Source organism: Camellia sinensis, chromosome 10 (assembly GCF_055761805.1).
Source record: "Camellia sinensis isolate YWXY chromosome 10, ASM5576180v1, whole genome shotgun sequence".
Taxonomy (NCBI): domain Eukaryota; kingdom Viridiplantae; phylum Streptophyta; class Magnoliopsida; order Ericales; family Theaceae; genus Camellia; species Camellia sinensis.
The window spans coordinates 173775297-173796378 of NC_138970.1; the positions used below are offsets into that span (position 1 = coordinate 173775297).

Below are 21082 nucleotides of genomic sequence, written 5' to 3' on the forward strand. Positions count from 1 at the left end.
TGACTTTTTGTTGTGGAAGCTTGAAGTAGGCTATGTGGGCATATTCGACATGATGAGTGTTATCTTTTGTAAATGGTCAATTGAGTAGTTTAGACCTTAACCTTGTTCATTAGACTGTGGATAAGATGCTCTACTGGTAATGTATAAATTTGTCCCTTGTAAGATTCAATGCGCTTGTTGGGCGCATCTTGGATGAGTGCAAACTGGTCACTAGAATGTTTTTAAAGAGGTAGTTGCGCAAGAGGTAATGATCTTGAACCACTTCATATGAGGCGCACATGGTAGATTCCGTCATATATGCCTATCACAAGAGGTACTAATAGGCCCTATGTTTGGAATCTTGAATCGCGCAAACTATGGTTGTGCTTTTCAATCGATCGCTTATTTTTGTGAGATTATTGGATATTTATGCTATTGTGGTTTATGGCATAATGATTAGTAAATGATGATGTCAGCAAGCAAGATTAGCTCACTCACATGAACAATCACCCTTGGCGCTTGGGAGCAAGCAAGGATGAAACTAGTGGTTTATTTTATTTGGAGCCAAGAGAGGCTTAAAATTATCCACTATATATGTCACCTTGGTTACAACCAAGATAAGGTCGTGTTAAAGACCAGACATGGATGTTAGTACCCACTTTCTATGTTCTGCCTGCTATGATTAGCCGGATGTGAGATCTCATTTGGTGCCTAGAATGTAAGCAAATAGAGAATTCGGGTTAGGCGCTAAAAAGTGACTTGTGCGCAAGAGCAACTATCTGTACGGTGTATCAAATATGACGTCACTCTTTGGAAGAGTTGCTACACTGTAGCATGTATTCATACTACATGTGCTTGGCGACTAAATAATGAGGTGAGAGAATGGATCCTTGTTTCGTCACCGTGTAAGTCTTATGTGTCATCATTGATATGACTTTCACTTTTGTACCATTTTGTGAGCTTTGACTATGTCATAAGGTAAGGAGTTGATATTCTGCTACTTTGGTATATTGCTTGCAGTCATGTATGATTCGGCCTTGAGGGACATCACAGGGAAAATGATCAATCCTAAACTAAATGACATTAGGGCGAAGGGAAGATCATATAATATTACACCTCTGTTGTATATTCAATGCCGGCAACTCATATCGCTTTGTATGAGAGGCAGATTGAGTGTGAATATACTGTAATATTTAAGAGGGTCAAACATGCTCTTTTTAAGGGATTAGAGATGTTTTTAGACAAGTGTAATTGGATGAGTCTGGTGTATATGAGAGATTTTTATTTTATTTTCAGATTGATGTCTGTATACTGGCTCTTTTAAGTTTCTAGTGTAGAGTTCCCACATACAAGTGTTCTCAGCAGTCGTATGACCCACTGGCTAGTATGATCATGTTTGATGGATAAATTGAGATAAAGGAAGCGTAGTGTCATGCCAATACATGTTCGAGTGGGAGATGTTAGAAATTGGGTTAGGTTTAGAACTCATACCCGATTAGGTTTCCCATTGTGGCATGAACCAAGACCTACAATGATAGATTTAGTCAAAGTGGACTTGGATTAACTTATCTTGGGGATAGGTGTGATTAACCCATTATCTCATCTCTTGAGGAGATAGAGTTGTAGGTGGTTATAATTCTCCCATATAATATACGTATTATATTTGGGAAAATAAGAATTTAACTATATAGGTAATCAGTATCTCTCTCTCTCTCCTAGACTCTCTATTCTTTTTCTCTCCATAAAAACATATAATAGTCTTTATAATGTAAATAGTGTGAGTAGTTCTCTAGTAGTTCTATTCCACTGTTGGGAATTGTTCAATGACTTCAATGAAAGCACGTGATTCACCCACATAATCCATGGATTCTGTTTGAACATAAAAGGTATGCCCGAATCCGTTTACTTTTGTTGTGTAATATTTCTTATTTTCCAACGGTTTGAATCCATTCTATTTATTTGTAGGCATAATTTGAGAGGAGAGATAGTGGAGATTTGAAATTTTGTGGTTGAAAGGTCTTTTTTTACTATAAAATATTAATTATCTAATGAACTTGTTTATGAAGTGGGTTATTTTAGTTGATTTTTTAAGTTTTTGACTATTTTAGTTTGGTTAAAAAATTTGTGTTTGAAGAGTTAATTGTTTTTTTTTGTTTTTTTTAGTTGATTTGATGGTTGTAAGAGAAAAGATGAAATAATTATGGTTTGGATGTGGTATTTTGTCTTATTAGCGATTTTAGTCTATTTTGTTTTTATTGGCTTTTTTAGCCAAAAAAAACCATTGCCAAACAGGAGAATTATTGGTGTTAAAGATAAATTTCAACAAAAATTAATTAAAGAAAATAAACATAAATAAATAAAATAAACTACAAAATTAAATCTTACAGAATTTCCACAGATTGAAAACACGATTGTGATTGAGGCCAGTGTTTGAACACTATGTCTTTAAAATAGAATTTCGTTCTCTCCTATGGTACTCGAGAACAACGGATATCCTGTCTCCAGGATACAACAATCACCACAAGCAAAGATAGTACTCTCTTTGATTGTTCAACGAACCAAAGTTTATGTTTCGCACTCACAAACACTTAGACACACTGATGAAGATGAATAGGAAGGATGCAAGAGACTTGGTGATATTCGGAAATGACAAAATCGGGAATGGGGACTACTTATATATAGGCATGAAAGTACCTGTTCGATTTGAACAAATAGGTATGAAGAAGGAAGAAAAGACATGGCCTGAGGGAAGGTATCTATTCACCAAAACAGTACCTATTTAGAGAAGACCAGCTTTTGGAATTCAAAATTTTGAATTTCGAATTTTGGTGCAAAGACTTGAATCTGAAGTTCAAATTTTAGTGCAAAAATTTAAATTCAAATTCAAAGTTTTTTGGCCCAAAAAGATAAACAATGGGCTGACTCAACTCAACCCCACATCACGCACCCACACCCGCGCTCAGCCTTGGTCGACAGAGTACACATGTTGTTTTTTGGTCCAATCCATCATGGTCCATTACTCTCCTTCTCATAAAACTTACGGTGCCCTTAGGGCCCAAGCCTAAAAGTCCAACTAGAGACTTCAACCTTATATACACTTCAACCTTCTTCTACATTTCCAATGTGGGACAAGAAAATTCCACCTTATTCAAACATGTAACATGTTCTACGAGGCACACTTTGGTATCAATTTTCATTCGTACAAAAATTGATTTCTGCTAACTAAATACATATTCTTGTTCTCCACACGGCAACGATTAGGGCTGTGTAAAATACCGTTCAATCCGCTAAAATCGCATCAATCTGCATTAATCTGCACCGCTCTAACCGCTAAATGCAGCTTAAACTTTAAAATTTATAATCCGCCTTCTAAACCGCTTTGTTCTGCTATAAGTAATATATATATATATATATATATTTTTTAACCTGTAATAAAATATCAAAATACAAATGAGTGTGAAAGAGATTTAAGATATGAAATTCATTACAAATTAATATATATATATATATATAAAACATATTATGTAAAATTACTTTGTGTTATATATATACTAGCCCTTAAATTATAGATATTTATATTTGTTTTAGATTTTTTTTAATATATAAATTATGTTTTTTAAGATTTTTTATAAAAGTAATTTAACAATCTTAATCTTATCACTAACCTTAGTGTATGGGAGAACTTGAAAATGGTACTGCAGTAACTATATACGGATTGTATCTATAATTATTTGTATGGGGGATTTTAAATGTTGATCAGGGAATTTTGACTAAATCAATAAATACAGGCATGTGGAAAGACATGTTGATTGGAAAATTTTAATAAATGCTGATCAGAGGATTTTGACCAAATCAATAAATGTTGAGTTTTTTTTTTTAAATAAAAAATTTAAAAAATTTAGATTGGGATATTGAAACTCTCACAGACTTTGGGGTTAAAATCTCTTTTTGCTTAATATATAGTATAGATATATAAAATATTATACAGATTAGTATTGTATATTATGCAAATGTATGATATTAGTTATAATATTTTTCAATCTACCAATCCGTCAAGAATCACTCAAACCGTAATTTGTCAATCCGTTAATTCACCAATCCGTCATTTAATTTGTAATTTTACTCTCAAACTGCTTGAATCACATCATGTATACCCCTAGCAACAATTACGTTACCGCTTGGACCCATCCAAACAGATGTGTGGATCCTATTTAATAATTAGCACAAAGTTTCTAAAAAATTGACATTCAAAAACTAATTTTCTAACAATTGGTTAGTTTAGAAGCAATGTTACGTGGGGCTTTACATATTTGGCATTGATTAAAAGAATAAAATCTATAATTTTATATTAAATGATTAAAACAATATAATAATTTATGATTGAATAACAACAAAATCACGTAGTACTCCTAGTGGAATCAATAATTTTTCGCCAAACAGGGCCAATTAATAATAGAGAAAACGTACGTGTGAGACAGAGGAGATAAGGAAAAAGAAGACTCAATTATATATTTTAGAAGGCACTACGCGGCGGCGGGTAGTGTGAAACGCATGTTCATTGGTGCGTTTGGATAGCTGAATATATATATTTATTTTGAGAGAGTGTGGGTATCGAGGCTGAGGCTATTATATTCTTGACACCAAACAAGGCGCCAATAAATAGGACCCAAAACTAGAAGAATCCGATTTAAAAAAATCTTCGTTTGGCCTGCCAAATTTTTTAATTTTTTTAATTATAAAAAAATATAATAATTTTTTTAATTTAATAAGATAAAATATTATATCTAAATTATAATTATTTTATTTTTTTCTTTATAAAAATTTAAAAAATTAAAAAATTTATTCAAAACAAGATTTTTTTATTCTAAACTAAAATAATAAAAAAATTAAAAACCAAACTCACAATTCCGAAACGAGAATCCGGATTCCCTTCTTGACTTTCCACTTTGACTTCCTACTTGTAAGATTATTGAGCTCACTTTTGGGTTCAATTTCAATTATCTAGACCGTTTACATTTTAAAATTTGTTGATTATATTATACCTGTAAAAAATCAAGTTGATTGGATATCAGAAAGTATGGGTGTGTTTGGTTTGTGTTTGTAGAGTAGTTTTTGAGATAAAACTTATTTAGTTTACTTTTTTTCAAAAATGGTTTTAGAAAATTATTTTGGGGAAAGAGTTTTAAAAAAAAATGATTGATTTGATGTGTATGAAAGAGAGAGAGAGAGTGATTTTGGAAAGTTGGTAACCAAACAAAATTTTGAAATTTTTTTTAGAAAAATTTGTTTGGTTTGATTATTCTTGAAAATTTATTTGTAGAGAATTTTTTCTACAATTTTTTCTTAAAAACAAACCAAACAAGGCCTATGTGTTTGGAAAATTATTTATTAAATTTTAAAAAAAAAATAATTTTTAATTCGATGATCCAAATATATAATTTTTGATATTTGATCAATTTAATTTTTTATAATTATAATATATTTAATAAATTTTAAAATATAAACAATTTAAATAATTAAAAATTGAGTTTAAAAATAAGTCTAATGGCTAAACAAGTAACAAATCAAGGAGGGGATCTGATTCCCAAAACGAACCCAAAAAGTACATAAAATAAGGCTATTTACTACCTGTCATTCATTGCTTCCCGAGTCTTGACAGAAACTTTGGGAGTGGTGATTGATTAGACGAATCTGGATTTGTTAGATTGCGGACAGATGTGATTAGTCGAATCTGAAATGTCATCAAACAATTGTTCTAAAATAAAGAAGTGTCATCAAACAACAAGGTGTGATTAGAGCACGTGAAATTATTGGTGGTTTTTGACACACGGAGTTTTTGAGAATGTCGGTTATAATCTATTTTTTAAATTATAATTTATTTATTTTTTTATAAAAAGTTATTATAATTTATTTTTAATTAAAAAATTAATTATAATCATCTTTTCAAAATAGTCTACTATTAGATGAGTTTAATTTGGAAATATAATTAAAAGTTAAATTTTGATTTTTAATTTATTTTGAGTCACATTTATCATGTTTGATTTTATTTTTTAAAATTATTTTTTCAAAAAGTGATTTGAAAAGATTTTTGTTTAGTTTTCAAAAATATACATTATTACAAATTCAGGTTTCCTTCAATTTAAGGAGATAAACAATTTTTTTTTTTTAAATTGTCACATCAAAAAATACTCTTATTTTAGTTTTTAAAAAAACTTTGTCTGGTTTTCAAAATAACAAAACAAAAACTCTAAAAAAAAAATTTTAAAAAAATGAGTTTAGAAAATAGGAACCAAACACAATGATTATTTCTTTATTTTTCATACATTTTTTTAAAAAAAGTCAAAAAAAATTAAAAATTTAGCTTTTAACCAATTTTTCAAAATAATCCATAGTGTTTCAGTGATATTGTGATCGGTAAAAGAGGCTACGATTTTATATTGGATGATTGCAAAATATAAGGAACATGATAATTTTGTATTAATAAAGAGTATTACTATGTGACGTTCTTAAACTAACTAATAATTTTTTCTGGAGAGCACGGATGACAGACCTATCATTAAAGAGTCACTAAGGCTTGGTTTAGGGTACACTAAATAATATAAAAAGTCAAAAAGTCACTATCCTATTTAATTCACATCATCTTATTTAAATCACATCACCTCTCTAACACATCACATCAAACCCAACCCAAACCCAACCTATATAAGCCAAAAAGTCAAAAAGTACACTTTTTTAGAACATCTCAAACCAACCCTAAGCCTCCGATTGGAAAGTGGGTTAACTTTTTGACTTTTTAGTTTTTTTGACTATTTTAGCCTAAGTTAAAAAACTTGATTTGGGAAGAATTTTTTGACTTTTTGACTTTTTTATAAGAGAAGAGTGTAATGATTATGAGTTAGATGTGATATTTTATTTGTTGTGATTAAAATAACTTATTTTATCTTTTGTAATTAAAATAATCAAAAAAACTATTGTCAAACGGAGCCTAAAAAGTGATCCGAACTCACGAGAGATTGTTGGCAGGTAGCCGATTGGCAATCAACAGTGGGTGGTGGCAAGATGTGATGAGAGTGAGAGAAGAAAAATGAAAACTTATTTCAAAACAAATAAAGGTATATTTTTTTTTTCAAATTTTTAAAAATTTTGAAATTAGTTTCTTAAACAACAAAATAAAACTAATATACTGAATAAGTTCTTATTTCAATTTAAATTAAAAAAAATAAAAATAACAAACGACCTCTTTGACAATGTTGTCAAACAATTACCTCACAATGTTGTCAAAAAATAACACAGTTTTGTGTTATTTTAGCACAATAAAAGCACGCTTTATATATTTTTACAACAAATTGCTCTATTACTACTAGTGTAGTACAAAATAACGGTGTGCTATCCTGTGCTATAGTGCTATTTTAACAGAACATATACTACATTGCTAAAATAAGTGTTTTTATATTATAATCTGTTAGTGAAGTTTGTCAACGAATGTTGTCATACCAAATGGAGAAGCTATTGATGCTCCAAGGTCACAGTCATATGATGTCTCAAATTAAATGTGATTAGTAAAGAAGGTGATGAGAATTATTCTCCTCCCACCTGGTTTTCTCACCAATAATTGAATCAACAATCCAAAGTTGGCATATCTGAGGAATGAATGAAGTTAGTTAAGGTAATTAGATGACAAAAAATCCATTTTATTAGGAACAGATAAGACTACTGACATGATCTAAATAAGTGCATTTTTTGATTTTTTACGAAAAAAAGTGAAATATGGGTTGAGTTTGAAGTGATATGGTAGAGAGATGATGTGATTTAAATAAGATGATGTGACTTAAATAGAATAGTAACTTTTTATTTTTTTTGAGTTATGCCAAACTAGGCCTAGTCTAAGGCCCCGTTTAGGGACTTACCTTTTTAGCTAAAAAGCCAAAAAGTTATCTTTTTAGCCAAAAAGTCAACAACTCATACCAAAAAATCAAAGATTTTTTTTTCTCTCTACTTTTTACATATCTTTTCGTAATTATCCAAAAAGTCATCCCAAACATATAAGTTTTTTTATCTACTTTTTTAGTCAAATAGCTAAAAAATTACTAAAATAACATGTTTCCAAACGAGGCCTAAGTACAAACTGCAAGTGGTGAAGGTTTTACTTTTTTTTTTGAACTATGCTAGTGAAGGTTCAACAACCCCAAATTAGGTCTAGCTAAATATTAAGCCCCTTTAAAATTTTTAAAATAAAATAAATAAATAAAAATCTAAATTAAATGTGGGTCCAAAGTTGGTACACTCTAAAGATTAAACTACAAATACACTATCTAAAATTTACTTAAAATATAAATTACTCCATGCGATTTAAAAAATTATAAATACCTCATTGTCAAAAAATTTTATTTAACAAAATTAATTAAAAAAATAAAATTCATAATTACTCTCCTATACAATAATTAAAATTACTTACATTATTAGTTGAATCATATTTCTAGCATCATTAGAAATTGTTATTATTTCATGATTTATTAATAAAAGAGGCGATTTATTATGAAATTAAAAACTTCAAGAATAGAATGTAATTTCTAAAACCACAAGAGGTAATTTATATTTTAATTAAATCTCGGGGTGTATTTATAATTTACCCCACTCTTTAACTAATGCACCAGAGCATCTACATTGTCCCAATTCCAAAGACCAATAGAAGAATTCCACAAATGAAATTTTTCATATCAAATACTCAAAAAAGAAATAAAATCATAAAAAGAACACCAAGAGCCCTCAATCAGCTGCAACTCAACTTTGGACCAAAGCTTGAACAATACCTACAAGGTCTAGTGGGGGTTAAGCTAAAATCCCAGTGGTCTGGAGACAATCCAAATATTAATAATTCTAATACTTGTAAAATAAAATACGGTACATATTACATACGAAGTATGAGATTCATTTAACACCATTTGTACAATGCCATATACTGTCTAATAAACCAAATAAAAATAGACAAGTAATAGTCACCAACCTACACTACACCCAACCACTTTCAAAAATTCATTAAAGTATCCAAAACTAATAAAATTTCATAATTCTCTTCTAAACTTCAAATTAAGCCAAATCCATCAATGAACCCATGAAAACTAACCATAGGTTCTAAAAACCAGCAATTCAAGTCACAAGCCACAAATTATGTAACCATAACCCAGATAACTTTATGAACACACAAGTCCTAGTGATATACTCCTGTTTATTGGCTACTATGACCCAAAGGACCATAGTACCTACCACGTGGTTCACCGACTCATAACAAACTTGTTGCCCGTATGCTATGTTCACGGGCTCTCACCGACAGACAAATGTGTTGCCCAATTACATCTGTAAGATAAGAAGGGAGAACCACTACAACATGGTTCATTTATTTCAACACATAATAAGATTACATACACCAGAAAGGTTTCATATATCGCAACTCATATAAATTCCACAACATTACATCTGCACTCGATAGCTAAAACAAAGGCGCGATCAGCAGCACCTACTTGCAATGTAAGATAAACAGTGCGCATCCGTGCATTTCTATTGCCATTGAGATTGAATGTTTCACTTCTCCCATATCTTTCCCGCTCCATACTTCTTTACACGTACATGAGACATCATTAAAATGTTTACTTGGAAGCGCTTTAGCCAGATCCGATAGCTTTGCAGATATTACAGTCTTCTCAGAATTCAAATTGAAAAAAGCAACATATAATTCTCCTGAAAAGAGAGAGAACAATTAGTAGATTGAAACAATAACAAAAAATGAGTAAAAAATCATAAACCAAGAAATGAATTGAAGGCATGCTAAAAAGCCTTTTCTCAAAGGGTGAACTTTATGCTAAAAACCTCAAAGGAAAGGCTTTTCTCAGCGCCTTAGATTAAGCAACTTTGGCTGGTTGTAGACTTTTCCAAGTATTTGCATAAGTATAGCATCCAACATTTTGGTACAGTCAGATAAATCTCTAGTAAATTCACAAATCCTTATACCTTGTGTTGGACCGAGTTCCACCATCTCGCCTAAAACTAATTGTATGTTTTTGGAGATGTCGCAGGGAGTGGCATTGTGTACACCGACAATGACTCCCTCACGATGATGCTCCTGCAACTCAAACCCATGACCTATAGGCTAGATCTAATACCACTTGTCAGACAGAGTTCCCACCATCTTGCCTAAAACCAACTGGTGTTAGGATAGGCTTCATAGTGACACCTTGTTTAGGTCAAGGAAATGCAGTAATTTTTGACGTTTGTAACTCCTTGTACCTTATTTGTAGGAGTTGCAAACCCAAGAAAAAAAGGTTTAATCTTTACTTGACTATCTTTTGGCCGATGGTTTTTCACTTAATTCAAACACTTTTGAAGTGGACCATCCTTAACCAACCATTCCAGTCATTAAGAGCCTCTCAAAACTCATTATTTCCATAAGTATTTTTCAAACAACCAAGGATATTCCTTCAACTAGAAATAATCAAGAGTTATGAGGAAACTGAACCTCTTCTTCCTGTAGCAATCCAAGAGCGAATTCCTCCAAAACCAGCATTAACTGCATGAAAATCAATCAGTATTTGGAAAATACGAAGTCTAAAATAACTAAAATGTTTGTTACAGAATTGTAGTCGGCTTTAAACATATCACCTTTGATAGTATTTACTGACACACATAAACCAGAATAGCTGCTTTGCAGAGTTCCATCATGTTTCAGCTCCCACATCTGTTAGACTAGATGTGTCAGTCATTAATTTTCTTTCATTCGAGTAATGTAAATTAAAATTTTCGTAGACAAGAATAAATATAAATAAATTAATAAAAACACAAGATTTATGGCTGTGGTTGTATAAATCAAAAGGAATTAATACAGATGTTTACATCTCACAGCCCACTGTTTGCCAGAAATAAACTTCTAGAAATTAATAAAGCTCTTTTTTTTTTCACTTTGTCCTTCCCTTTTCTTTTCCCTCCACAAATCTCTAGTCAAATCTTTAATCCAAACACAGCCTAAAGATAGCTGAACACCTTAGTAGAAACTAAACATACCTGGTTAGTGTCCCGTTTGCACGGTGAAAACGAACCTCTCTTGAACTCTTTGGAAGTATGCTTCCTTTTTGGAGAAGCATCCAAGCAAAACTCCATCGAGTCTGTTGCAAATAAATGAAGTTTCCCTTGATATTGCTGCTTATACATCATCTCTTCATCTCTACATCAATGTCAATTAGCAAGTCAACTATAAAATAGGAAACAATGAAAATCATGCAACAATTGATATAGCACAAGCCAATCAGGGAAGGGCAAACTTACGATTCCAAAAGCGGTTTTCTCGTGTACAAGCAAAGAGGTGCCTCATATTTGCTTCTTCTGCTTCCGTTCCAATTCCAGCAGACTTGTTCAAGCTCATTATCAAGGGATTTAATGGACCAATTTTTTGCTTTGGGATCCATACAGCTAGTGAGACCAAAAATATTGGTTTCTGGTGCATTCATGTCTTCCAAACTTCTTGACTGCGAGTTTAGGCCTCGGTTTTTATATCGGAGACCATTTGTTCCAGTAACATACGGAAACTGTGTGCAACAAATAGCATCTTATGGCTCTGTTTTGTCAATTTTTAGGACTAGGGAAGTGCTTGGTTTACTCAAAAGAAGATGGAACGGGAATGATCATTTCATAAGAGTGTTAATTCTTACGCGTGGTCCACCAAAAAATGTTGTAAAACGAATCGTCAGTCACCATTGTAAGTGAGTGGTCATTCTATAGGCAGGTTAAGAAATAACGATTCCATTCCATTCCATTTTCATTCTAGTCAACCAAACACTACCTAGGAGTCACAAAAATAGGCAAGTTCACTTGCCTCCATATTGTTTGAGCTGAAGGAGTTTATTTCTAGTAGGGTAGGGCTTGTGATGAGATTGAAGGTGGTTTCATCAAGGTTTCTCATATCCCCTCCAAACATGAGCGGAGACTTGGCCATGGACCATAAAGTCATCTGTCAAAAAAAAAAAAAAAAACACAATTGTTTCAAAACAGAAAGTAGTTACAGAACATGAGAAGTACGAAAAACAAACTCAGTTAATACCTACATCAGCATACCTGAGTTTTTATTCACCCAAATAAAAAAAGCGTACCTGAGTTTTTTGCTCGTCTAGATTAAGATTAGAACTTCTGTGTGGACCTTCATTCGAACCTATTAATAATTTAGTATATCCAATTAATTAAGGCTTTTCATCCTTTCGAACTAAACTTCTAAATTTAGAGGATGTAATGTAGTATTATTTTGCTTTGGTATTCCAAGGCCATGAGGTCAAATCCATGTAACTTTTGGTAAAATTTGCCCAAATGGGACTGATCTTGGGTCAAATCTTTGTTCCTGAAATTAAAAGAATGGATAATTAAGCATGTGGCTGTGCTCCACAATATTGTCTGCTGCAACTCAAAGATTATGCACACACTGATGTACCTGTAAAAGGAATGCGTATTTTTGGTAGTTTCCTTTGTTATCTTTGTAGTTGTATTGTGCATCTTTTAGAGTTCTCTCTTTATATAATTTATAGCAATAAGCATTGTAACAATGATATGGAAGAATAATATAATACCTCCTTTTCTCTCTCTAAATTGTATTTGTGACATGACATCAAGAACTCAGGGTGGGAGAGGTCTTGGATTCAAATTTCTCCATTTGCATTTGGTCCCCATTTGCATTCTTTCTTCTCTCTATATATGGATGTTTGTGTATCCACGTGCAAAACGGGATTACATTGTATTGCTTGACATACATTAGTGGGCCATTTCCTAACAAAACCTAAGCTTTTGGGACAATTGGTGACTTTGTGTAACACAAGATGGCCTCATCCTATGTTAGCAGTTCTCTTAAAGTAAAAGGAATCAAGCATTTCATTAATACCAAGAGTTGTTTCATAGAAGCAAGCTTACAATATTTGAACAACTTATCCTACCACTGACCTCCAAATTCAGAGAGTGGAGTATTTTCCTAGCCTATAGAATCAAGTGACTTAAATCTTGCATCACAAATATATTTTTCTACTTAATTGTAATATGAATAAATATTAGAGATTGACATCAACCATAGTTGCACAAAGCAAGAGCAAGGGTCCTATAGAAAAGTTTAAGAACGGCTGCAAGGATGAGGTTTTGGAGCGAGGTGTGAGGCTCCCATAGGAGTTTCCTGCTACGAAGATGTCAACTATAAATTATCTTTTTCAAGTATAAATAAATATTAAGTATTAGAAAAAATTTGAGTTGTTTTTCTTTTGTTTCTTTGAAATTTGTATGTTTTAGAGGTTTTATCTTAGATTCTTAGTTGGAAGCGAGTCTCTTCCTCAATGGGAGTGAGTTTTTTACTTAGGAGTGCAAAGATCGAATTTCTGAGTAAGAAATGTCACTCCACTAGGAGTTACCTGCTATTAAGGGCGAGATGAATGCCCCTTTCTAGCAGTGAATATGACCCCAAGACTAGGCTTGCCAAGAGTTATACCTGGATCAGTAAGCCACCCCAGTGGAAGCATATCTAAGTCGGGCCACGACTTTCCCAGCAAGCCCTGAGCTCCTATCATATTAGCAGCGGAGAAGTCCCTGACACGAAAGCGGAAAACATCGTATATGGTAAAAAAGAGGAGAATAATTGCCAAATAAAATAGGGAAGAAAAAAAGAAGAAAATAGATAACTTGGAATTGGCAAACCAGCAAACAGAAGTGAAAAATACTATACCAACCTGGCAACATTAAAATGGCCAGCAACATCTCCCCATAAATCCCAGTCATCATCTGTAATCCTATACATGTTTACTAGGCCATGTACATCCTTTGCGATGGTTGGTGTTGCACTAGTTCCTGGAGATAGGGAATATATAATGGGACGGCTAAGTCCCCTTAAAACCTGCAAGGAAAGCACTTGATAATGATATAATGACATATGAACTTCCCCAAACAGAAAAGTTGCGCTGAATATCATCAACATTACAGTAGAAAAGAGGTGCTTTACATACCTTTGATACAACCCTTATCTCATCTAGGTTAAGGTCAGTACCAAATACACAGTCATGTTTCACTGAGAAGAAAACAGATGGGATAAATGAGATATGGGAAACTAAAATGACTGCCAAGATCAATTGATTATTGTATTATGGAGTTCGTATGCATTTGTAAATTGATTATTGTATTATTGTATTATAGAGTTCATATGCATAAATTTGATGGAATTAAGTCATCCTTGAGAGAGATGAATGGCTTTATTTTGCTCCTGTTGCATTTGAAGGCATTAAAAGAATAAAGCCATCACCACAAATTATAGTAACTAGAAGGCTACGCGTACATGTGATGCGTGCTAAGAAATAAAAGACGATTGTAATCATCATCAGGAAAAAAAAAACCAAAAAAACAAAACAAAACAAACTTGAATGTAGATGGAAGGAAAAAAAATACTGATGAAATCAAAATTTAAAATAAAAAACTTGGGCAGTTATATAAGGGTAATTTGGGCATGGAAAAAATGTGTGGCATAGCTTCACCAAGTGAATTGTGTGTTTTATATAATGGAATACGTCAAACTAAACCAATGCAATGTCCTAAAATCCTAATTGACAATAAGAAAAACTAGAATAACTTCAAATGCTATGTAGGACAAAAGGAGGACTCAATTTCATGTAAAACATGATCACATAGTCTGCTTCCTTTCTATGTCAAAATGCAACATACTCCGATTTGTATTAAAGAATGCACTGAGGTGGTGAATATAGACTAAAAACAGAATGACTTTCTGTCTGGTGAATTCAATTACCGAAATCAACACCCCAGTCGGCATACTGATGATAAAGTGACCTCAAGAAAGCTCTTCCTGCTTCCAAGTTAGTATTTACACTCATGAAACCATTTGGCATCCATGCACAAGCTCTCTCCTTTAACCCTACATCTTTTGCATGCCATTGCCGGCCTGATTCCTCATAAGCACTTCCCTAAAGGAAAATTTGAAACAGATATGTAAGCAATAAGTTTAAAAATTAGCGTGTGATTCTCTTCCTAATTTAACATGCCCCTTCATTTCCTCCTACCTAAGTATCTTATATTCAAGACTCAAAGATTAAGTAATTGGCTCAATCATGGCATAGTTTACAGATCTTGAATATATTTGCTAGGAGTTTGATCATTTCCATTTCATAGATGGAAATGGAGATCTCCATTTCACTTCATAAGGTTGCAATCATTAAAATCCAGAATCAATGGTCAATAACTACCATGTCATTTTAAGTTTGAAAACTTCCTTCAACATTTTTTGAATTTCCAATAAAAATTGTTGATATGAATCTTTCATAACCATTGATTATGAAATGGAGATGATCTCAATCCTATTTTCTACAGTTTGATACCAAGAATAAATTTAAAGAATACTGCATCCTCTAATTTTATAAGGAAGAAATCAAATTGAGTTACGTTAGGATTGACGAGCAATACCTTGATGGTGTCTAAGATAGGGGTGTTTGCATTGACAGCCTGCGTGCTTATACCGCTCATAACGTGAATCCCAAATTTCAAACCCATGCTATGAACTTTCTTGGCTACTTCTTTGAACCCTTTCCCACCTTTGGATGAAGGCCATCTATCAGGGTCCGGAATCATTCTTCCCCATTCATCAATTACATCAAATCCCAGAGAATCAGTGTGAGCACCTTTGACTTTCCTCCTATACCAGAGATAATCCACCACAACGTACTACATTGGATCGAAAATATTCAAACAGTTAGGCCCATCTCTAAGGGGTACTTAAAAATTATAAAACAACCATTGACATGTTAAATATATGGTTATTAAGTAATGTTTAAAGACCTCATATCCATGCGCCTTCAATCGCTGAGCTATGAGTTCTGCATTTTGCAGGAACTCTTCTTCAGAGATGGTCCAGCAAAAGGAATCATAGGAGTTCCAACCCCTTGGTGGCAAGCTAGCATGTTCTACTTGTCCCTTAGAGAATACCCTGAAATGGGTGATAGGTTTTTCTCATAATTTGTTTCATAAAACTATTAAATTCAGCTACATAACCTCAAAAAAAATCCGTGAAAAATGTATCAACAAACGCAAGCACTTAACAATAGGACTATAAGAAAATTTGGTGAAATCGAACGGACCAAAATTTTTTTATTTATTTTCAGTCGAATTTATACCAATACCAACCGAAATATTATATTTAAGTACACTTTTTTATTCCAATTCAGGAAATATGAGAAGATAAATGACCTTTGCTATACATTTTGCAATAAAAGTTAAGGAGGAAGACATTTAGAGAGCAACTCTCATCCTCTCTCTTCACTTATTCGTGATGTGGTAATATATAAACAGAAAATTCATACAAAAAACTTATGCATAATGACTTAACTGGGTTTTGAACCTATCATTTAGAACAAAGAGCACATCGAGACACATTTAATTACAAAAACAACACTGCTACATCATTCTGATATAAAATTATGTATAATTTTTCTTGTGGAATAGCATGTTCCTTTTATAAAACACTTAAAACCTCCTGTGAATTCCTCATTTACACTAAACCGAAAAACCACAAAGCCAAAGGTTTGATTGGGTATTAAATTGTCCCACAATACCAACTGAACCGAACTGATTACACCCTACTTAACAGAGCTAAAAAGGTAATGAAATTGATCAGCCCAATTAAAATTCAAAAATTAAATTTCCTTAAATTGGGAATTATAACCACCATTCGGTCTTCACCAAGACTTAATTCCAGACAAAGATTACCACTACTAAATCAATAAATACATTACTAACAAAACAGCAGCATTCTATGAACTAGGTTTCCTTTGCTACCAATCAATTAAGTAAAAATAAATAAAGAACCAACCCATTAGATCAAACAATGCAAAGAAGACACAAGTTAGAGACATACCCTTGGACAAGAAACAGAATGAAGAAGAAGAAACAGAGAGAGATGAAAACAGAGGCCTTCATGGTGTCTTCAAAAGACAGAGAGAGAGAGAGAGAGGGTATATCGGTATATTGAATTATATATATATATATATATATTGAGGGAGCATTATGGATACAGATGAGAGACAAAGAGGGGTAGTAAACGGAGCAAAAGTGAGGGTTAACGGCGTTACATGGTGAGAGCATTTGTGGTTTGAAGTGATCTAACTATCTTTACGAAAAGATGTACAGGATAATAATAATATAATATAATTAAAAAAATAAAAAATATATAATTATTAGGTGATGCCAAGCCATTTCTCATTTGAATGTGAGTTAGTTTTTAAATTTTATAACTTTTTAATTATTTTAATCTTATTAAAAAATCTCATTTGAGATTAATTTTTTTAATTTTTTTTTTAAAAATTAAATAATTATATTTTATATTTTATCTTGTTAAATTAAAAAAATTATTTTATATTTTTACAATCAAAATAATTTCAACTCAATCCAATCCAACTCAAACCTTCGTGTCAAACCAATCCTTGCGAGGTTCGGTTCTTCGGGTTGATAACGATGTAACAACTTACGTTGGTAAGACCACGCAACAAGTTCAAAAAAAACAAAAGACCACGCAACGTTAAGGCTGTGTTTGGCATTTGTGGAAAGAAAGCGGAAATATTTTTTGTTATGTCATTTGTTTCGCTTTGCAAAATATACATAAAAATAATAATTTTTTTTATCGAAAAAGGATGTTTCGTGGAGTATCATAGAATTCGAAAATCCTGATATTAGGATAATCAATTGATAATCAGATTTAATTTAACTCATAAAATAATAATAAATTTCATTCACCTCTATAATAAGAAACAGAGTTATAATCGAAATACAATACATTCATTTTGCAAAATTCATCTCCCCTCAAATTTGAGCTCTCTCTTCCTTGTGGACGGCTAATGCATTATCTACTCTACCACCATACCCGGTGGTAAATAAAATAAATTGAAGCAAATCATTTTGGAATAATCAAATGGTCAGGATTATTTTAGTAATTTTATTTCTAATTGTAGGCATCTGATGAATTAAATACAAGTAAAATAAAATAAAGTAAATTGAAGCAACTCATTTGGAAAGAATCAAATGGTCAATATTAATTTAAGAATTTTATTTCTAATTGTATGTACCTCTCAGGGCAACTAGTTGAGAGAGTATAGCAATAGTAGAATTTCTGAACAAAAATTTAAAAAAAATTTAAAAAAAAAAGAAGGAAAGAAGGAAAGAAATGTGAAACTTTTAGAGCATCTCCAATGGTAGTAGGCATTTTACCTATCTAAATATTACTATAAAGTATACATTTATTTTGCCTGTCAACGATTTCATGTTTCTGCCCCAACCATGCTCTTTATTTTAGCTATTCATCCAAATACTATTAGAGTAATGCTAGAGATCCTAAATATTCTACCAAAAGTTTTACCAAATGTCTCACATGGGTGTGGGACCCACACAATGTGGGTCCCATGTGGGTCCCACACCCATGTGAGACATTTGGTAAAACTTTTGGTAGAATTTTTGGGACCTCTAGCATTTTTGGTACTATTAACTTTATAGAATGTCACGTCAGCAACAAAGATGGAGGGAAATAATATTAATGATTAAATACATTTTGCCTAGCCTTGAAGGCTAGCTACATGTAGCTAGTGAATGTGAGCTGAGCCAAAATGCCTAAGCATATGCCTAGTGCATTGGAGTTGAAAAAAGTGAGTCACATTAGGCATTTTGACTAACAAGCATCATATACCTAGTGGGTTGGAGATGCTCTTATAAAGTAAAAGTGGTTTGTGCGTCTAGATCCTCTAGTGTAGAAACCCTAGAGCGAACTCCTAGAGTAAATAATCCAACAGTTAAAAATAAATCTCATCAAAACGATATTATTTTGGTGTGTAATTTTAAAACAAAAAAAAATTAATTTTAATTCAAAACATCGAAGGGTTCTGCAAATATGAAGCATTAGTACATCTCTAATGGTATTTGCTAAAATAGCATTGTTATTGCTATAATTTGACAAATAATGAATAGTACTATTTTGTCAAATTATAGCAATGTTTCTCCAGTGGTCACTTGCTATTTTAGCAAATCTCAACTAACTTTCCTTTCAAGTTTGTAAGTGTTGTTTAGATATAAATTTTTTAGTGATACGGCTCTTTTTATTTCCAAGACAAAATCATCATTGTCCACGTACCCTAAACCAATGGTTGAGATTAATTCTCTAGAATCATCCTTCCAAGACAACACACCATTATCTCTTTCTCATCTTCTTTTTCATCAAAGTAGGCTGAGCATCTTTCTCTCATTCTCTGAAGACAACACATTTATGTCTCTCTCTCGGCTGGAATCATCTTCTTCTTTTTGATCAAGTTGTTTGATGATTTTTCTCAAAACGCGCCTTTTTTCTTCTTTCTTTCTTGGATTGGAAATATCCATATCTCCATCTTTATCAAACCCATCCACCCTCTTTCTCCTTCTTTAGATCTCATCTCACCATCATCAAACCCATTTCTCTATTACCATTTTCTTAGAGGCCCACCAATCCCATTTCCCCTCTCTCTTATCTATGTCTGTTTCAGACCAAATTAGGTGGAAAAAAATACAAGAGACCCACAAATCTTTTATGAGATTTTCAAATATTGGAACTCAATGCAAAACTCATGAATTGGTTAAGATGAAGAACAAGTTCATCAATCATATTGAAACCCATGTATTTATCTTATAAATTCAAACTAGTTTGTTTCAGAAATTTATATAAATTTGTGAAATTTGTGTTGACTAATAATTCTGAAATTTGTTATTGACTAATTGTTTCCAATATTTGTGAAGTTTGTGAAACAAATTATTGACTGATCATTCTGAAATTTGTGTTTGGAAAATGCAAAAATTGATGAAATTTATTTAGAGAAAAAAAATTGAAGAAACAAATGCTATAATAAATAAATGAATTATGTTTGAAAAAAAAAAAATATTAGTGAACTTGGTTTAAAAAAATATATTCAAACATTTTGGGATGAACTGAACTGAGCTTTGCATCCAAAGTCAATTATTTTTGATGACATGACATGTTTGGCAAATGTCATTTCTATTGTCAAATTTGATAATAAAAATGACAGCTAGCGGGCCATTGGAAATCTCTTTTTTTTTTTCAGTTTTGCCATAGCTTTGGCAGCTCCTCTAACAATCCCATTGGAGATGCTTTGAGTGAGAGAGAGAAGGGCTGAGAGGAGGAGCAGGACATCGCCGCCCCGCCCTTTCCCACCCCCAACGAGCGGCCGCCGCCGCCGCCACTGCCGCTGCCGCGCCGCTATATTCTGATAATTTCTTTTGGAGTTTTGGGGTTTATCAGGTATCATGTTCCCAAATCTTGGTTGAACCTGACACAAAATTTGTTGGTAGTTTTTGAAGAACTAGGCGGGGATGCATCAAAGATCTCACTGGTGAAAAGAACAAAATAATGAAAGGAACCACAAAAGGAGAAGAATCCAAAAAACTTCCCACTATAATTAGATTTTATGCTATGGTAAGATTTGAAGCAGAAAGAAGACAAAAACCCAACACTTCTAAGTCGATGGTCATTCAATGCCAAGCAACGGAATCGGGTCTGGTGGCAACACCTACCATTCAGTATTAGGTGGGGCAATATGAATCTGTTGAGTGCTATTAGGTAGTAAAAAGTTTGCTATGTTTTGTATCAAGGTTCAAACTGTGGGCTCTGTAATAAATTGTGTAATGGTCAGTTAAAAAATAACATATTTGATCATTTTTCATGACAAAAAATAACACATTTGATGGGTTGTAGGATTATTTAGATGATTGCCGTGTAAATTTGTGTGCTTACACTTGGACTAAAGAATATTCGTATTCAATATCAGTATTCGTGTTCTCTTATTTTTATCAAGCGAGTTTCAAATAAAACTTAGTCAAAAACACAGTTGTTTTTTCGTTTAGAATCTGAAGAATGAAGATAAAATGAGTCACCCCCCTTCTTGGCGGGGCAGCGGCATGTTGGGGATGGGAAGGGGCGGGGCGGCGATGTCCTGCTCCTCCTCTCAGCTCTCTCCCTCTCTCTCTAATGCTTCATATTTGCAGGAACCCTCCGATGTTTTGACTTGAA

General features: G+C 32.6%; 1 protein-coding gene across 1 annotated transcript; it reads right to left on the minus strand.

The window, feature by feature from the left end:
* Positions 1 to 9188: 9188 nt before the first annotated feature.
* On the minus strand, positions 9189 to 17194 carry LOC114295761 (Melibiase family protein). Its single transcript, XM_028240071.2, has 14 exons — positions 16901 to 17194; positions 15826 to 15973; positions 15454 to 15711; positions 14783 to 14957; positions 13992 to 14053; positions 13719 to 13882; positions 13481 to 13578; positions 12114 to 12172; positions 11840 to 11974; positions 11293 to 11552; positions 11032 to 11191; positions 10633 to 10708; positions 10490 to 10540; positions 9189 to 9714 (listed from the first exon to the last, which is right to left on the minus strand). Exons 1-14 carry the CDS (start codon positions 17125 to 17127, stop codon positions 9494 to 9496), a joined length of 2094 nt encoding a protein of 697 aa, XP_028095872.2. The 5' UTR covers positions 17128 to 17194; the 3' UTR covers positions 9189 to 9493.
* Between the last annotated feature and the right edge of the window lie 3888 nt (positions 17195 to 21082).